General features: G+C 43.9%; 1 protein-coding gene across 1 annotated transcript in view; it reads right to left on the bottom strand.

Annotated features, from left to right (window-relative positions):
- The window catches only part of slc25a26 (solute carrier family 25 member 26), a 116991-nt gene that overhangs the window by 89325 nt on the left and 10917 nt on the right, over positions 1-16749 (bottom strand). Inside the window, exons 4-5 of the mRNA XM_055647631.1 lie at positions 8786-8890; positions 7642-7689 (exon numbers count right to left, since the gene is read on the bottom strand). Of these exons, the coding sequence (XP_055503606.1) occupies positions 7642-7689; positions 8786-8890 (153 nt within the window). The remainder of the gene's footprint in view (positions 1-7641; positions 7690-8785; positions 8891-16749) is intronic.

Here is a 16749-nt window from a genome sequence, read left to right as displayed (position 1 = left end):
CCAGAATCGAACCTAGGTCTCTGGCTCTGTAAGGCAGCAATTCTACAGCTGAGCCACCGGGCATCCCTTCAACTTTTCAAGCATAAAAAGAGGGTCAGAAGTTAAAGGTACAATGCAAGTTATAGACTGACAGAATGTACTTCTTTTAAATGAAAGTGCACAGTTAAATGTTTATGAGCACAATTGTTGATTGCCGTAGCTGTGATTGCTAACTTCAATTGACGCAAAGTCTTTTAACTGCAGCCAACCTTCTGGCATTAACTGCAAAGAGCTGGCAAAGTCTGCACAGTCAGTGGATGCGCAAGGATACAACTGTGATTTGGAATTCACGAAGCGGAGAATTACGAGTGCAAACCTGCTCGTCTCTGCAGGTTAAATGTGTCGGATGGAACTGCAGATGCTGGTTTAAACCGAAGATAGACACAAAAAGCTGGAGTAACTCAGCGGGACAGACAGCATCTCTGGAGAGAAGGAATGGGTGACGTTTTGGGTCGAGTCTGAAGAAGGGTCTCCACCCGAAATGTCACCCATTCCTTCTATCCAGAGATGCTGCCTGTCCCGCTGAGTTACTCCAGCTTTATGTGTCTATCCTCTCTCTGCAGGTTGTCAGTCCCTTGACATAACAGGGATGGACTGACACAGTCTGACTCCCACACTGGCTATCTTCACAATGTTCGGCCTTCCTGTTGATGTTGGAACGAGACGTGCTGACACTGCTCGCATCGCACATCAGCGGTTCTGGTGTGGCCTGCAGCGTGAATAGTTGCACCGAGAAAATTTTCCCACAGAACATTCCCACAGATGCCTGACAAAATAGTGAAAGGAGAGTCATTCCAGGCCCAGGCGAGGTTGTGCACTTCTGCCGCCTGGATTAAGCACAATGTGTGCACAGAAGCAATCCCCATCAAGCAAATCCGTCCACTCTGCTCACACATGTATTTACAAGTTGCATCTAATTTCAAGCAGCTGTTTTTTTCCCTTCGTGAAACAAGAACTGATCCTACTCTCGGCTGAGACGCTTTCGCCAGAGTAAAACCGAACAACCACCACAAATCAGTGGAGTGGATACAAAGAACTGCAGATTCCGGCTAGTGCACAAAAAGGACACAGAGTGCTGGAGTCACTCAGCAGGTCAGGCAGCATCCCTGGAGAAAGACACAAAAAGCTGGAGTAACTCAGCGGGTCGACGCCGTCCCTGGAAAAAAGGGATATAGAAGAGAAGAAAAAGAAAAGGAGATGGCAGAAGAATGGGGTTAGGAGGGAGAGATAGATCATCCATGAATGAATGGGCTGAATGGCCTAATTCTATTCCTATTCCTTATGACCTTATGAATAGGTGACATTTCGGGTCAGATCGTGAGTCAGGGGAAAGGGAAATGAGAGACCTAGATGGTGATATAGAGAGATGTAGAATAAATAGAAACATAGAAAATAGGTGCAGGAGTAGGCCATTCGGCCCTTCGAGCCTGCACCGCCATTCAATATGATCACGGCTGATCATCCAACTCAGTCCATCTCAATGAAAGATATGCAAAAATGTAACAATGATAAAGGACTTACAGGCCATTGTTAGCTGTGGGTTAGGTGAAAATAAGTTACAGACTATGAGACTCACCAAGATGATTTTGAGACTAGTACACTGACTTGGGTGGGGGACGGATGGAGAGGGAGGGGGAAATGCAAGGATTACTTGAAGTTAGAGAAATCAAAATTCATACTGCTGGGTTATAAGCTGCTCAAACAAAATATGAGGTGCTGGAGGTGTTCCTCCAATTTACATTTGGCCTTGCTCTGACAGTGGAGGAGGCCCCGTACAGAGAATATGGATAGGTGAGGTTTCATGAAACAAAATGGAAAATAGTTTCAAAGCTACTCACACCTGTGCTGTCAAATATAGTGACTGCTTACAGCATACATCAGCAGCAATATATTACCAAATCACCGAACACCTGTCTACAGTTAACATCGAAAAATGTTTAAAATATTTCAATTTGTTTAAATTATGTAAACACCGAGTGAAATGTTGGCAAATGGAATGAATAATTGCACTGTTTCAAACTCTCATGAATAAATCACAGATCTGGTAGCTTCATGCAAATGATTTGCCTCACGTTTCGTCTAACTTTTAGAATGGTGTAAATGACATTTCCTTTTGCTCAAGATTCAGATTCAGATTCAGATTCAATTTTAATTGTCATTGTCAGTGTACAGTACAGAGACAACGAAATGCATTTAGCATCTCCCTTGAAGAGCGACATAGCAAACGATTTGAATAAATAATAATAAGTGTCCGGGGGGGGTGGTGATTGGCAGTCACCGAGGTACGTTGTTGAGTAGAGTGACAGCCGCCGGAAAGAAGCTGTTCCTCGACCTGCTGGTTCGGCAACGGAGAGACCTGTAGCGCCTCCCGGATGGTAGGAGGGTAAACAGTCCATGGTTGGGGTGAGAGCAGTCCTTGGCGATGCTGAGCGCCCTCCGCAGACAGCGCTTGCTTTGGACAGACTCAATGGAGGGGAGCGAGGAACCGGTGATGTGTTGGGCAATTTTCACCACCCTCTGCAATGCCTTCCGGTCGGAGACAGAGCAGTTGCCATACCGTACTATGATGCAGTTGGTAAGGATGCTCTCGATGGTGCAGCGGTAGAAGTTCACCAGGATCTGAGGAGACAGATGGACCTTCTTCAGTCTCCTCAGGAAGAAGAGACGCTGATGAGTTTTCTCAAAAGACCAAAGGGGCGGCACGGTGGCGCAGCGGTAGAGTTGCTGCCTTACAGCGCTTACAGCGCCTGAGATCCGGGTTCGATCCTGGCTACGGGCGTTTGTCTGCGCGGAGTTTGTACGTTCTCCCCCGTGAGCAGTGTGGGTTTTCTCCGAGATTTTCAGTTTCCTCCCTCACTCCAAGGATGTACAGATTTGTAGGTAAATTGGCTTGCTGTAATTGTAAACCGTACCCAGTTTGTGTAGGATGGTGTTAATGGGCTAGGATCGCTGGCTGGTGCGGACTCGGTGGGCCTGTTTCCACGCTGTATCTCTAAACCAAACTATATGTCAGATCATGATTATGGGCCAAATGGCGCACTCTTCGATAAAGATGCTCTTTAATTTATATGGTACATTCGTGGATTTCTTGAAGTAAGTACTATTATAGGTGAGTAAAAATTGCAAAATACAATAGGATAATTAAATGTTATGTTACATTTCTGATTCAATGAACATTGTTTCAGTCAGCATATCATGAAGCATCAAAAGTTCCCACGCTCAAAACAAAACAGTCTGCCATCTGCAAATTAGTTCAATTACAAAGTGCCTTACACTAGCGTTAAATTTAACTGCACCTGTTTGTGTATTTAAAAAATATATTATTCTCAGAGGAATGTAACCCTGGAAACGAGGCCTGGATTGTGAAGAACTTGATCACTCGCCAAATCACTATTTGGTCATCATTGTTTAGTTTAGAGATTAGCATTGAATCAGGCCCTTTGGCCCACCGCTTCCATGCCGACCATCGATCGTCCATTTACACGAGTTCTAAGATCATAAGATCATAAGTGATAGGAGTAGAATTAGGCCATCTGGCCCATCAAGCCTACTCTGCCATTCAATCATGACTGATCTATCTCTCCCTCCTAACCCCATTCTCCTGCCTTCTCCTCATAACCTCCGACACCCGTACTAATCAAGAATGTATCTATCTCTGCCTTAAATATATTTACTGACTTGGCCTCCACGGCCTTCCGTGGCAAAGAATTCCACAGATTCACCACCCTCTGGCTAAAAACAATTCTCTTCATCTCCTTCTTAAAAGAACGTCCTTTAGTCCTAGGCTTTCCCACTAGTGGAAACATCCTCTTCATATCCGCTCTATCTAAGTCTTTGTCATATCATTTAAAGTATCCACTCCCTACACACTAGGGAGAGGTTACAGAGGCCAATTAACCCTCAACCTGTACGTCCTTGGGATGTGGGAAGAAACCTGGGCACCCTGAGGAAACCCACGTGGGTCACAGGAAGAATGAGCAAAGCCCATACAGACGGCATCGAGGTCGGGATCGAACCTGGACCTCTGGCGCTGTGAGGCAGCAGCTCTACCAGCTGCACAATGGTGCCGTCCTGGTAATTAAGTTGTAGCTGTGGTTTGGTATGTTGTCTGGATGTGCATTTGGCCTTTGCATTTGCTTACATCACAAACATACGAAAATATCTGATCTTTGGTTGTTATTCCACATATAATAGAATATATTTCACGCACTGGAGTAACAGTGGGTCAGGCAGCATCCCTGGAGAGAAACCCTGAACTGGTTCCGGCCCGCCATGACATGGAGCTTTTCCTCCATCACTGTGCCTTCTGCTACGGGAAGGAGATACAGCGCGGAAACAGGCCCTTCGGCCCACCGAGACCACACTCCACACCAACCAGCGATCCCCGCACACTAACAATATCTTACACACACTCGGGACAATTTAGACTTATATCAACCCAATTAACCTCCAAGCCTGTACGTCTTTGGAGCGTGGGAGGAAACCGAAGATCTCAGAGTAAAACCCACGCAATGACGGGGAGAACATACAAACTCTGTACAGACAGCACCCGAGGTCAGGATCGAACCCAGACTGCTGCAAGCACTGTAAAGCAGCAACTCTACCACTGCGCTACCCCACCACCCTTGTTAACTCTTAACCTTTCTCCTCCCCTTGCCTACTATAACCTCAGTCCATCTGAAAAACGCTTTTCCTCCTGAGATGCTGCCTGAGTTGCTGAGTTACTCCAGCACTTTGTGTGTTTATCTTCAGCACTTGCAGTTCCGTTCCACATATTTTCAACAAAGTTTGGGAAAAGAACCTTCACCTATATTGTCAGCCAAGACTACAATCAAACAGAGTTCAATTGCCTCAATTGTTACAGTCCGTCTAATTCCAATACAAACTGCAGCAAAAGAGCTATTCCTTATCTTTGAAAGAATCAATTGGACTGATGTTGGTGTACAAAACCAATCTACAGAGATACACTTTGGCTGCAACACTCATCTGTGGGCTGTCCCAACATGAATACCATAAATGTGATCTTGATCATATCAATCCTGTGTTAGTTATATTACCCAAAGATTCATTGCAAACATCAAAACTTCAAATTCTTCTAAATCCTTTCCTGTAATATCAGCAATAAATTACGTTTATGGAATGAAATTGTGTACGTAAGAAATATTCTCATGGATTTTAAATGAATTCATCATCATTTAAATGCTACAAGAGTAGAAAATACAATTTACTGAGAGCTGATCCATTCAGGCACAATTGATTAGTGAGGCTGTCAGGAGTTATAGGGAGAAGGCAGGAGAATGGGGTTAGGAGGGCGAGATAGGCTGGAGTAAACTTGATGGGCCGAATGGGCTAATTCTGGTACTATCACTCATAGACAATAGACAGTAGGTGCAGGAGTAGGCCATTTGGCCCTTCGAGCCACCATTCAATGTGATCATGGCTGATCATCCCCAATCAGTACCCTGTTCCTGCCTTCTCCCCATATCCCCTGACTCCGCTATCTTTAAGAGCCCTATCTAGCTCTCTCTTGAAAGTATCCAGAGAACTGGTCTCCACCGCCCTCCGAGGCAGAGAATTCCACAGACTCACAACTCTCTGTGTGAATAAGTGTTTCCTCATCTCCGTTCTAAATGGCTTACCCCTTATTCTTAAACTGTGACCCCTGGTTCTGCACTCCCCCAACATCGGGAACATGTTTCCTGCCTCTAGCGTGTCCAAACCCTTGATAATCTTAGATGTTTGAATAAGGTGGCCTCTCATCCTTCTAAACTCCAGCGTATACAAGCCCAGCCGCTCATTTCTCTCAGCATATGACAGTCCCGCCATCCCGGGAATTAACCTTGTAAACCTACGCTGCACTCCCTCAATGGCAAGAATGTCCTTCCTCAAATTATGGGACCAAATCTGCACACAATACTCCAGGTGTGGTCTCACTAGGGCCCTATATAACTGCAGAAGGACCTCGTTGCTCCTATACTCAACTCCTCCCTTTATGAAGGCCAACGTGCCATTTGCTTTCTTTACTGCCTGCTGTACCTTATGACCTTAAGACAATGCAACTGGGTTAGATTGTGTCTGTCTGCAGTTTAAATGAGGCTACCAACCTTGATTGAATAGATAAATGCAATTTCGTCCCTGTTTTTAAAATTAATATTTAATATGCGTTTGAAATGAATTCATTTATTCAAGTGACTTCAAGTCCTATTCATTGTTTTCACATCCTCTGATCATCAGAAATAGTCAAATGTTATTCAAAGGTCTCTTTTGGGACGGCACTGTGGCACAGCGGTAGAGTTGCTGCCTTACAGCACCAGAGACCGGGTTCAATCCTGACTACGGGTGCTGTCTGTACAGAGTTTGTATGTTCTCCTTGTGACTGCATGGGTTTGCTCTGGGTGCTCTGGTTTCCTCCCACACACCAAAGACGGACAGGTTTGTAGGTTAATTGCTTTGGTAAAATTGTAAATTGTCCCTGGTGTGTAGGATAATGCTAGTGGGTGATCGCTGGCTGGCATGGACTCGGTGGGCCAAATGGCCAGTTTCACGCTGTATCCAAAGTCTAAAGGATACTGGATTGTCAAAGGGTCATTGGGATGGACTGCTGTCCCAGGTTCTTTGATGCTTTTCCATGATCGTTACTTTGCCTATTATTTTGGCACAGTGGCGCAGCGGTAGAGTTGCTGCATTACAGCACCAGAGACCCAGGTTCGATCCGGACTACGGTGCTGTCGGTACGGAGTTTGTACCTTCTCCCCCTGACCTGTGTGGGTTTATCCGGGAGTTCTGGTTTCCTCCCACAATCCCAAAATAGACAACAGACAATAGACAATGGGTGCAGGAGTAGGCCATTCGGCCCTTCGAGCCAGCACCGCCATTCAATGTGATCATGGCTGATCATCCCCAATCAGTACCCCGTTCCTGCCTTCTCCCCATATCCCCTGACTCCGCTATTTTTTAAGAGCCCTATCTAGCTCTCTCTTGAAAGCATCCAGAGAACCTGCCTCCACCGCCCTCTGAGGCAGAGAATTCCACAGACAGGCAGAGAATTCCACAGACAATAATGTACAGGTTTGTACAGGTACCGAAAATGTACAGGTTTGTAGGTTAATTGGTTTGGTATGAATGTAAATTGTCCCTAGTGTGTGTAGGATAGTGTAAATGTGCGGGGATTGTTGGTCGATGCAGACTCGGTGGGCCGAAGAGTCTGTTTCCACGCTGTATCTCTAAACTAAACTAAACAATCATCAACCATCAGCAAACACATAATTACCATAATAATCTAGGGACCCATGGTCCAACATCTGCAAGGGATCCTCCAGCACAGACACTCCATTATGAAAGGATATCATTATCAACCAGCTTCCACCATTTTAATTCACAAGCATAAGTTTTTTTTAATTATCTTATTCGTTGGGTAGAATAATAAGCAGCAATAATCAATAAGTTATATTTCAATATAATATAATAAATAATAAATGTTATTGATTCATAAATGTTATTATTTTTAAAGGGCTATTGTGTGATTGATTAGTGTTCCAAGAAATAAATAAAAAAGTGGCACGTTTTCCAAATTCTGTGATGTGAAATTGTGATTTAACTGACCTCTCGTTTCACTGTGCTGCCAAAGCCCCTGTACAGTCCTGGGATACCCTGGAAGGAGAAAACAGAATGGTGATTCTCTGGATTAATTTGACAGAACTCTTCAATATGTCAACAAATATTCTGTTAAACTTCCAACGGTGTACAGCAGAGGGCGTAGCGACGGGTTGCATCATGGCCTGGCTCGGCAACTCGAACCCAAAAGAGCAAAGAAGTCAACAGAGAATAGAGACACACTGCCCAGTCTGTCACGGGTACCGACTTCCCCACCGTCGAAGGGATCTACAGGAGACGTCGCTGCCTCACAAAGGCAGCCAGCTCTATCAGAGATCCACACCACCCTGGCCACACTCTCATTTCACTCCTGCCATTGGGAATGAGGTACAGGAGCCTGAAATCTGTCGGTTCAGGAGCAGCTTCTTTCCTACAATGAACAGGATGTAAAATGTATAAAAACTAGAGATATAATGATGCTTCATCAAAATGACAATGTTACAAAGCACAGTTTTGGTTCTCTTCATGGTGCGTTCAGTCAGCAACAATTCCTTTTGACAAATTTTTGGTTTTAAGTAGGTGGTCGCAACTGATCAGAGAGACAGGTCCTTGAGTAACAAGCGAGGTCTATTCATTCTTATTTAAATGCAACGTGGGTGTAAGCTGCAGGCTTTTTGGTTACATATTTGGGGTAAAAGTGACGTTTGGTACCTGTCAAAACTGAAAGACAAAACCAATGTGCTATCTTCTTCAAAATAGCTGGTAGAGCAGCTGCCTCTCAGCACCAGAGATAAAGGTTCAAACCTCTGTTGCTGTCTGTGTAGAGTTTGCACGTTCTTCCGGTGACCGCATGGGATTTTTCTCCGGGTGCTCCGGCTTCCACCCACTTCCCAAAGATGTGCCGGTTTGTGGGTTAATTGGCCTCCATAAATTGCTCCTATCGTGCAGGGAGTGGATGAGAAAGTGGGATAGCATAGAACTAGCGTGAATGGGTGATCGATGGTCGGCGTGGACTAGGTGGGCCGAAGGGCCTGCTTCCTTGCTGTGCCTTTCAATCAATTCGATCAAAGAGAAAAAAATGAAAGAGATAAAATAGATATTGAAGAGAATATTCTCACGGCATGAAGGGCAATATTCACATCACTGAGCTTACCTCTTGCCTTATTGTATCAACGAAGACTTTGCGAGTACCCAGGGTGGGGCAAGTTTGGGACCGTTGCTTGACAACCTCAGTAGGGACCCTAATCAGGCAGGCGACCTGCAAACAAACAAAACATCGCATCAAACACAAGTAGAACCAGGTCGTTGCACAGTGGTCAAAAAAAGATTTGACTTGTCAAAGTGCGAACGTTGGCCTCAAAAAATAAACACATGATTTTGAAAAAAAAAAGCCACAGAGGGCTGTGGAGGCCAAGTCATTGGGTATTGACAGATAATTGATTGGCAAGGGTTGTGGAGAAGGCAGGAGAATGGGTTAAGAGTGAGAGATAGATCAGCCATGATTGAATGGCTGTAGACTCGATGGTCCGAATGGCCTAATTCTGCTATCACTTATGACACCGTTGCACAAATGAACAAGAGTTGCTGCCAAAAGCACAGAGAGGAGGGACTGAGCCAGAAGGTAAATATGAATATATTTTCACTCACAGAACTATACACTTGGAAACAGGCCACTTGGACCCATGCCATCCAGAGGGCCTGAAATTGAGGGGATTTCGAATTTTACAGAAGCCTATTAAACCTACAAAGCTGTACGTGTGGGAGGAAACCGGGTCACCTAGAGAAAACCCACACGGTCCACAAACTTCATCCAGCCAGCACCCCTAGTCAGGATCGAACCCAGGTCTCTGGCTCTATATAGCAGGAACTCTGCCACTGCACCACCGTGCCGCATAAATATTTGAAATATGCAGGAGGTAATATTTTTCCTTTGACTTTAACTGAGTAGTTTCAAAAGTAATGCCTCCATTATGTAGTCAATCATCGATGAATGCTCACAAACACCAAAGCCCTTGTTATCCATCATTGATAATAGTCAAAAGAGCAGCTATTTAAATTCCGGGCTTTATCTTCCGTTTGAAATAGCTTGCAATCAAAGCTTAATATTCTTTGTGCTATCATGAAAAGCGCATTTAAAATAATAAAAAGGAATATTTTAGCATTCATATCAACTGATTGCATTACATCCCTGTCAATCTTCCTGATTCTCAAAGGAACATCCAACATTTCTAACCCATCCACACACCATTTTGATCTCATAGCAGGTAGTCACTGTACACTTACACATGTTCTTTCAAAATAAAATAATGCAATTTTAACAAAGCCAAATCTATACTGCTTCAATGATATTTAGTCGCACATTTTTCAATCAAAGTCGTTGTAAGAAAGAACTGCAGATGCTGGTTTAAATCGAAGGTTGACACAAAATGCTGGAGTAACTCAGCGGGACAGGCAGCATCTCTGGGGAGAAGGAATGGCCGACATTTCAGGTCGAGAACCATCTTCAGTCTGAAGAAGGGTCCACCTTCAATCTTGCAGCCTTTAGGCTTCAGAGATACAGCGTGGAAACAGGCCCTTCGGCCCACTGAGTCCACACAAACCAGCGATCACCCCGGTCCGCTAGTACTATCCTACACGCTAGGGACAATTTGCAGAGGCCAATTAACCTACAAATCCGCATGTCAGAAACCCGGGCTCGATCCTGACCATGGGTACCGTCTGTACGCAGTTTGCACGTTCTTCCTGAGACCTGCGTGGGTTTTCTCCAGGTGTTCCGGTTTCCTCCCACGCTCCAAAGACGTACAGGTTTGCAGGTTCATTGGCTTGGTAACATAGCAAATTATCCCTGGTGTGTGTAGGATGGTATTAATGTGCGAGGATCACTGGTCAGCACGGACACGGTGGGCCAAAGAGCCTGTTTCCACACTGTATCTCTAAGCTAAATAAGCTAAAAAAAGAAATGGCCAACTTCTAAAGTAGCCATAAATATTTACTGTATAACGCTTTTTATCTCTTATTAATATGGTGACAAGGTGAACTGTATAAAAACTCACTGATGTAAAGCAATCTCTCCAGCTGAGCGGTACAAAGGAGCCAGCAGAGAGACCTGGCTTCCAGCAAGCAGCTATTTCAATGACACACCATGCAGCTAGCATCCATTCTGATTTCTATATTCCTTTTTGAATTAATGTTCATCTCCCTTAGAATCCAGTCAGACCCACCAAGTTTGTATTGATAAACAAATTTAGTATGTTATCCAAGGTCCACAAACACAATAACGGAGTTTCAAACACTTTAAAAACATTGGCCATGGAAAGAATGAAAAATTCTGTGGAAGTATAATTCTAACGTTAATTTTAACATCTGTGGTTTTCTATAACGATTTCTTTGCCTCTTTACTTGCAGTTCCCCGCTGCTAATCTAAACCTCTTTGCGGCAGTAATGATACCGCATTAAGCAGAATTCAATAAGAATTTATTCCATATATTTTTCCAGAGAAGTATTTCTTTAGCCTTTGCAGATACGGCACAGAATCTGCCAGGCTCCCTGATACAGCGAGTTCACTCCGACCAGCGATCACACCGTACACTAACACTATCCTGCACACGAGGGACAATTTACCATTTTACCAAAGCCAATTAACCTACAAACTTGTATGTGTTTGGAGTGTGGGAGAAAACCGGACACCCGGAGAAAACCCACGAGGCAGAGGTGGAACGTAAGTACTCCGTACATTCAGCACCCGTAGTCAGGATCAAACCAGGGTCTCTGGTGTGTAAGGCAGCAGGTTTACCGCTACGCCATTGTGCTGCTCCTAAATTCCTGCTTGAAAACAACACATTGCAGTAGTTGTGAGTATATTACTGCACATATTTATACTCAATTGCACGGAGCACGTGTTTTTTTTTTATTGTAATGATTCAAATATATCAGAAAACACTAAAATTGTAATTGGCGAGAATATTTACACAGCTAACATATTAAAGTCAGACATAAAATTTAAATCTTCAGCCTTTCTCTTTTAAAGTCATCAATTCCTTGATGTTGGAAGGAACTGCAGATGCTGGTTTACACCGAAGAACGACACAAAATGCTGGAGTAACTCAGCACCTCTGGAGAAAAGGAATAGGTGACGTTTCAGGGTCGAGACCCTTCTTCAGAGTGGGTCAATTCCTTGGTTCTACTGACATTGAGAGCAAGGCTGGTGTTCTGACACCATTTAGTAAGATGATCGATCTCCCTCCAATACTCTGACTGATCATTACCCATAATTCGTCAAACGATGATGGTGTTGTCAGCGGATTTAAAGATGGAGTTGGAACTGTATCCAGGCACAGTCACAGATCAGATTGCATTTGGAGATGTACAGCTGCTAGATGTGCTATCTTGAATTCAACTAATTATAGCCACCATTTCTAGTCTATGAAATATTAATTTTCATGTTTCCCCGACAGTAACTTTACTCTTTATTAAGGTTCAAAGGCAAAAGGGCTTTAAGACGAGAGGGAGAAAGTTTAAAGGAAACATGCAGGGTAATTACTTTTGTTTTATACACAGAGGGTGGTGGGCACCTGGAACGCACTAGTGGAGGCAGCTATGATAGTGGCATTTGAGAACCTTTTAGATAGGCACGTGGATATTGAGGGCAGAAGAGATATAGAGCACGAGCAGGCAGAGGAGATTAGTTTAACTTGGCATTGTGTTCAGTGCTGACAATGTGGGCCAAAGAGCCTGTGCTTTACAGTTCCATGTTCTATGTGATGTTTTGACATCCATGACACCACTCCTTTCTGCCTTGCATTAAACAGGCCAACTACTTCAGATAGACATAAAATGCTGGAGTAACACAGCGAGACGGGCAGCATCTCTGGAGAGAAGGAATGGATGACGTTTCGGGTCGGGACCCTTCTTCAGAGGTCCTGACTGTGAGTCAGGTAACTGGCGCCCAACACAGGCGACTCTTTGTGTGCTAGCCACAGAAGCAGATCCACAAACTCATATTACAATCGCTCCAACACTCTCTATTCCTACAGTAACATCTCTTACTTTAACTATGATCTATTATGCTATCTTTGATTGGACTTTGCTGGCTTTACCTTGTACTTTGTGTTATTTACCTTTATCATGTATCCATACACTGTAACTGGCTCGATTGTAAACATGTATTGTCCTTCCGCTGACTAGATTGCACACAACAAAAGGCTTTTCACTGCACCTTGGTTACATGTGACAATAAACTAAACTGAAGTAGTCCTTGTTTCCCTGACTCAAAAGTTGCATCTTCCAATGCCCAGTTGCACTTCAGACTTGGATTTATTCAAAATCCTTCTTTTTGACTCTGCGGCTCCGTTCCTCTCATGTATCAAAAACAATAGAATAATTCCTGAGGCTCCATCTTCCAGCCAGGGAAAAAAAAAGTTTCATAATTCAGCTACATTCTTCAGTTGAAAGAAAGAATTCTTGTAACATTCTTCACATGGCCAGCCTGCAAAGGTGTTGTGTTTGTGCAGCTCAATTCTTCACTCTCCTGCTTCGGGCCTTCTACATATCGCACCTTTCATCTGAAGTACAACACCACATAACATCAATCATCCCCCCCCTTAAGCAATGGTCAAACATGAAAATAAGGGTGGCATTGTAGCGCCAGAGACCCGAGTTTGATCCCGACTACGGACGCTGTCTGTGCGGAGTTTGCACGTTCTTCTCGTGACTAGCGTGGGTTTTCTCCAAGATCTTCTGTTACCTCCATCACCCCAAAGACGTACAGGTTTGTGGGCTAATTGACGATATAAATGTAAAGATTGTCGATAGTGTGTGTAGGATTGTGTTAATGTGCGGGCATCTGCAGTACCTTCCTACACCAGGAATTGACTGTTGACTTCAGAAGAGAAAGGCAGAAGCTTTAAATTTTATGCATAGGAAGGAACTGCAGATGCTGGTTTAAATCGAAGATAAAATGTAATATGGGATTGTAGATCTGCTTCTGTGGCTGGCATGAAAAGAGTCGCCTGGGTTGGGCGCCATCTTGGAAGTAGCATTTAAAATTGTAGCTAATTCCCGACTCAGGCCCTCATCCTGAAGAAAGGGTCTCATCTCAAAACATCACCAATACCTTTTCTCCAGAGACACTGCCTGACCTGCTGAGTCACTCCAGCATTTTGTGTCTATCTTCGGTGTAAACCAGCACCTGCAGTTAACTTCCTTTAGAGAAAGAAAAATACAACTAAATTCATAAGGCAGGCAGAGTATGTAAAATGTATTGGTCAATCAAAATGTTAAGATCATTGCTGTAATTGTGGCTGAGAATGCTGTCTCATTGTGCAAACAAAAACTAATTGAAGCAAAAATTTTAAAAGTTTAATAATTTAATTCTTCCACTGCTCAGCAGAAAATCAGAAAAGGTTGGCAGTGACAAAAATAATCATTTCTGGAGTTAACCGTGTTTACAATCGGGTATGTTTCCAATGTATTATTAAAAATGATAACTTTAAAAACTGATTTGGTATGACAGGACTGACCCCTTCAGGCAAGAAGTAACATTGCGGCTTTGCAAAACCAATTTCTCTGCTTTGAAATGAATGCCTTTCGAAGTCTTTGTACAAAAAATATACAGGTACTGTATTAAGATTGGTTCATCATAATCTTCAGGTAGTTAAATCATCTCAAAGTTGAAAATGAATAACCAAGTATGTAATACAGCACGAAAAAAAATGGCGACAATATTTAGAGTTGAAAGTAAATATTAAAATAGTAGTCACAAAGAGCTGGAGTAACTCAGCAGGTCAGACAGCATCTCTTGAGAAAAGGAATAGGTGACGTTTCGGGTCGAGACCCTTCTTCAGACTCCCTGTACAGGGCCCGGTGAGACTACACCTGGAGTATTGTGTGCAGTTTTGGTCTCCAAATTTGAGGAAGGACATTCTTGCTATTGAGGGAGTGCAGCGTAGGTTCACCAGGTTAATTCCTGGGATGGCTGGGCTGGTGAAAGAATAGAGCGACAGGGCTTGTATACACAGAAATTAGGAAGGATGACAGGAAATCTTATTAAAATATAAGATTATTAAGGGATTGGACTCGCTAAGAGGCAGGAAACGTTCCCGATGTTGGAGGAGTCCAGAACCGGGGGCCACAGTTTAAGAATAAGGGGTAGGCCATTTAGAACGGAGATGAGGAAAAACTTTTCATCCAGAGAGTTGTGAATCTGTGGAATTCTCTGCCTCAGAAGGCAGTGGAGGCCAATTCTCTGGATGCTTTCGAGGGAGTTAGATAGAGCTCTTAAAGAAAGTGAAGTATATGGGGAGAAGGCAGGATCTGGGTACTGATTGTGGATGATCAGCCATGATCACAGTGAATTGCGGTGCTGGCTCGAAGGGCCGAATGGCCTACTCCTGCACCTATTGTCTATTGACCCGAAACATCACCTATTCCTTATCTCCAGAGATTGTGTCTGTCCCGTTGAGTTACTCCAGCATTTTGGGTCTATCTTTGGTTTAAATCAGCATCTGCAGTTCCTTCCGACACCAATATTAAAACAGATTTTAGTTTACCACCTCCTTTTGAGTGGCTCAACTATTAAAATCAGGATCATAATAGGACGTGGTAGAAGCTAAACAATGATTACCTACTTGTACGGTAAAATAGACACAAAATGCTGGAGTAACACAGCAGGACAGGCAGCATCTCTGAAGAGAAGGAATGGGTGACGTTTCGGGTCGAGACCCTTCTTCAGTCTCATATGTTAACAAGGGTTTCGGCCCGAAACGTTACCTATTTCCTTCGCTCCATAGATGCTGCTGCACCCACTGAGTTTCTCCTGCATTTTTGTGTACCTTCATATGTTAACATGTCCATTTTGAAACAATGATCAACAACTTGTGTGCTAACATTTTTATTTTCTAAGGTGTAGATAAACTACTTCTGTTTGTTGCTTCTGCCATTTCGATGCAGCTTATGTGCGAATAGCTGACAGCTTCCAGTTCACAGGCTTCAACCCCTAATTGTATGATGAATTTGCCTGATATGTCAGAGGGGTTTTTCACACTCCATTCGTCTGTATTTCTAGGCAATTTTCACTCCTAGTTTAATTGGGGATTTGGTCTGATGTGCCGACAAACATCACCTGCATCTCACAGCGTGACTGCATGGGCAGCAATCTAATTTCCTAGGTGCCGATTAGGTTCATCTTAATCAGACTGGTGTTTCAGGGTGACTAAGAACAATAACCATGACAATTCAAAAGGACACGGTTGATATTTTACAGCAACACTGAAGAGAAGCAATCAGCATTCTGAAATGGATAAAACGAGATGTAAAAATTGCCACTTGACGCAGGAAGGAGAGAATGACATTCGATGGCAATTTCAACGGAAAACCATTTCACCCAGTGTCCAGCATGCACAAAGCTTTGTCAAAATGCAGGGAGGAACTGCAGATGCTGGTTTACACCGAAGATGGACACAAAATGCTCTGGGGAGAAGGTATGGGTGACATTTCGGGTTGAGACCCTTCTTCAGACTTTGTTATTGTATTGTGCGGGGAATGAACTTCAGATGCTGGTTTATACCGAAGAAAGGTGCAAAGTGCTGGAGTAACTCAGCAGGTCAAGCAACATCTCTGGAGAAAAAGGATGGGTGATGTTTCGGGTCGGAAGCCTTTCCCTGAAAAGTCACCCATCCTTTTTCTCCCCCCAAAGATGCTGCCAGACCCGCTGAGTTACTCCAGCACTTTGTGTCTGTCTTTGTCATTGTATAGTTCCACAAATAATTGGATTATAAACCAACAAAGTAGCGTAATAGCTCCCAACGGGCCGCCATGGCGGCAGAAGGTCCTTGCCGCGGAACCGGGAGAGGAGAGCTGCCGAGCCCGGACTCTGCCCGTCCCCGAAGACCAGCAACCAGGGAAGAGGTGTCATAGAGTGATACTGATTGGAAACCGACCCTCCTTACCCCACACCGGCCAACATATCCCAGCTACACTTGTCCCATCTGCCTGCGTTTGGTTCATCTCCCTCAGATCCAGTCCTATCCATGTACATGTCTAACTGTTTCTTAAACATTGGGATGGTCCCAGCCTCAACTACCTCCTCTGGCAGCTTGATCCATACACCCACCGCCCTTT

This window comes from Leucoraja erinacea, chromosome 16 (assembly GCF_028641065.1).
Source record: "Leucoraja erinacea ecotype New England chromosome 16, Leri_hhj_1, whole genome shotgun sequence".
NCBI lineage: Eukaryota > Metazoa > Chordata > Chondrichthyes > Rajiformes > Rajidae > Leucoraja > Leucoraja erinaceus.
The sequence above is the reverse complement of the archived record's forward strand: the minus strand, read 5'-3'. Positions and strand labels throughout refer to the sequence as shown.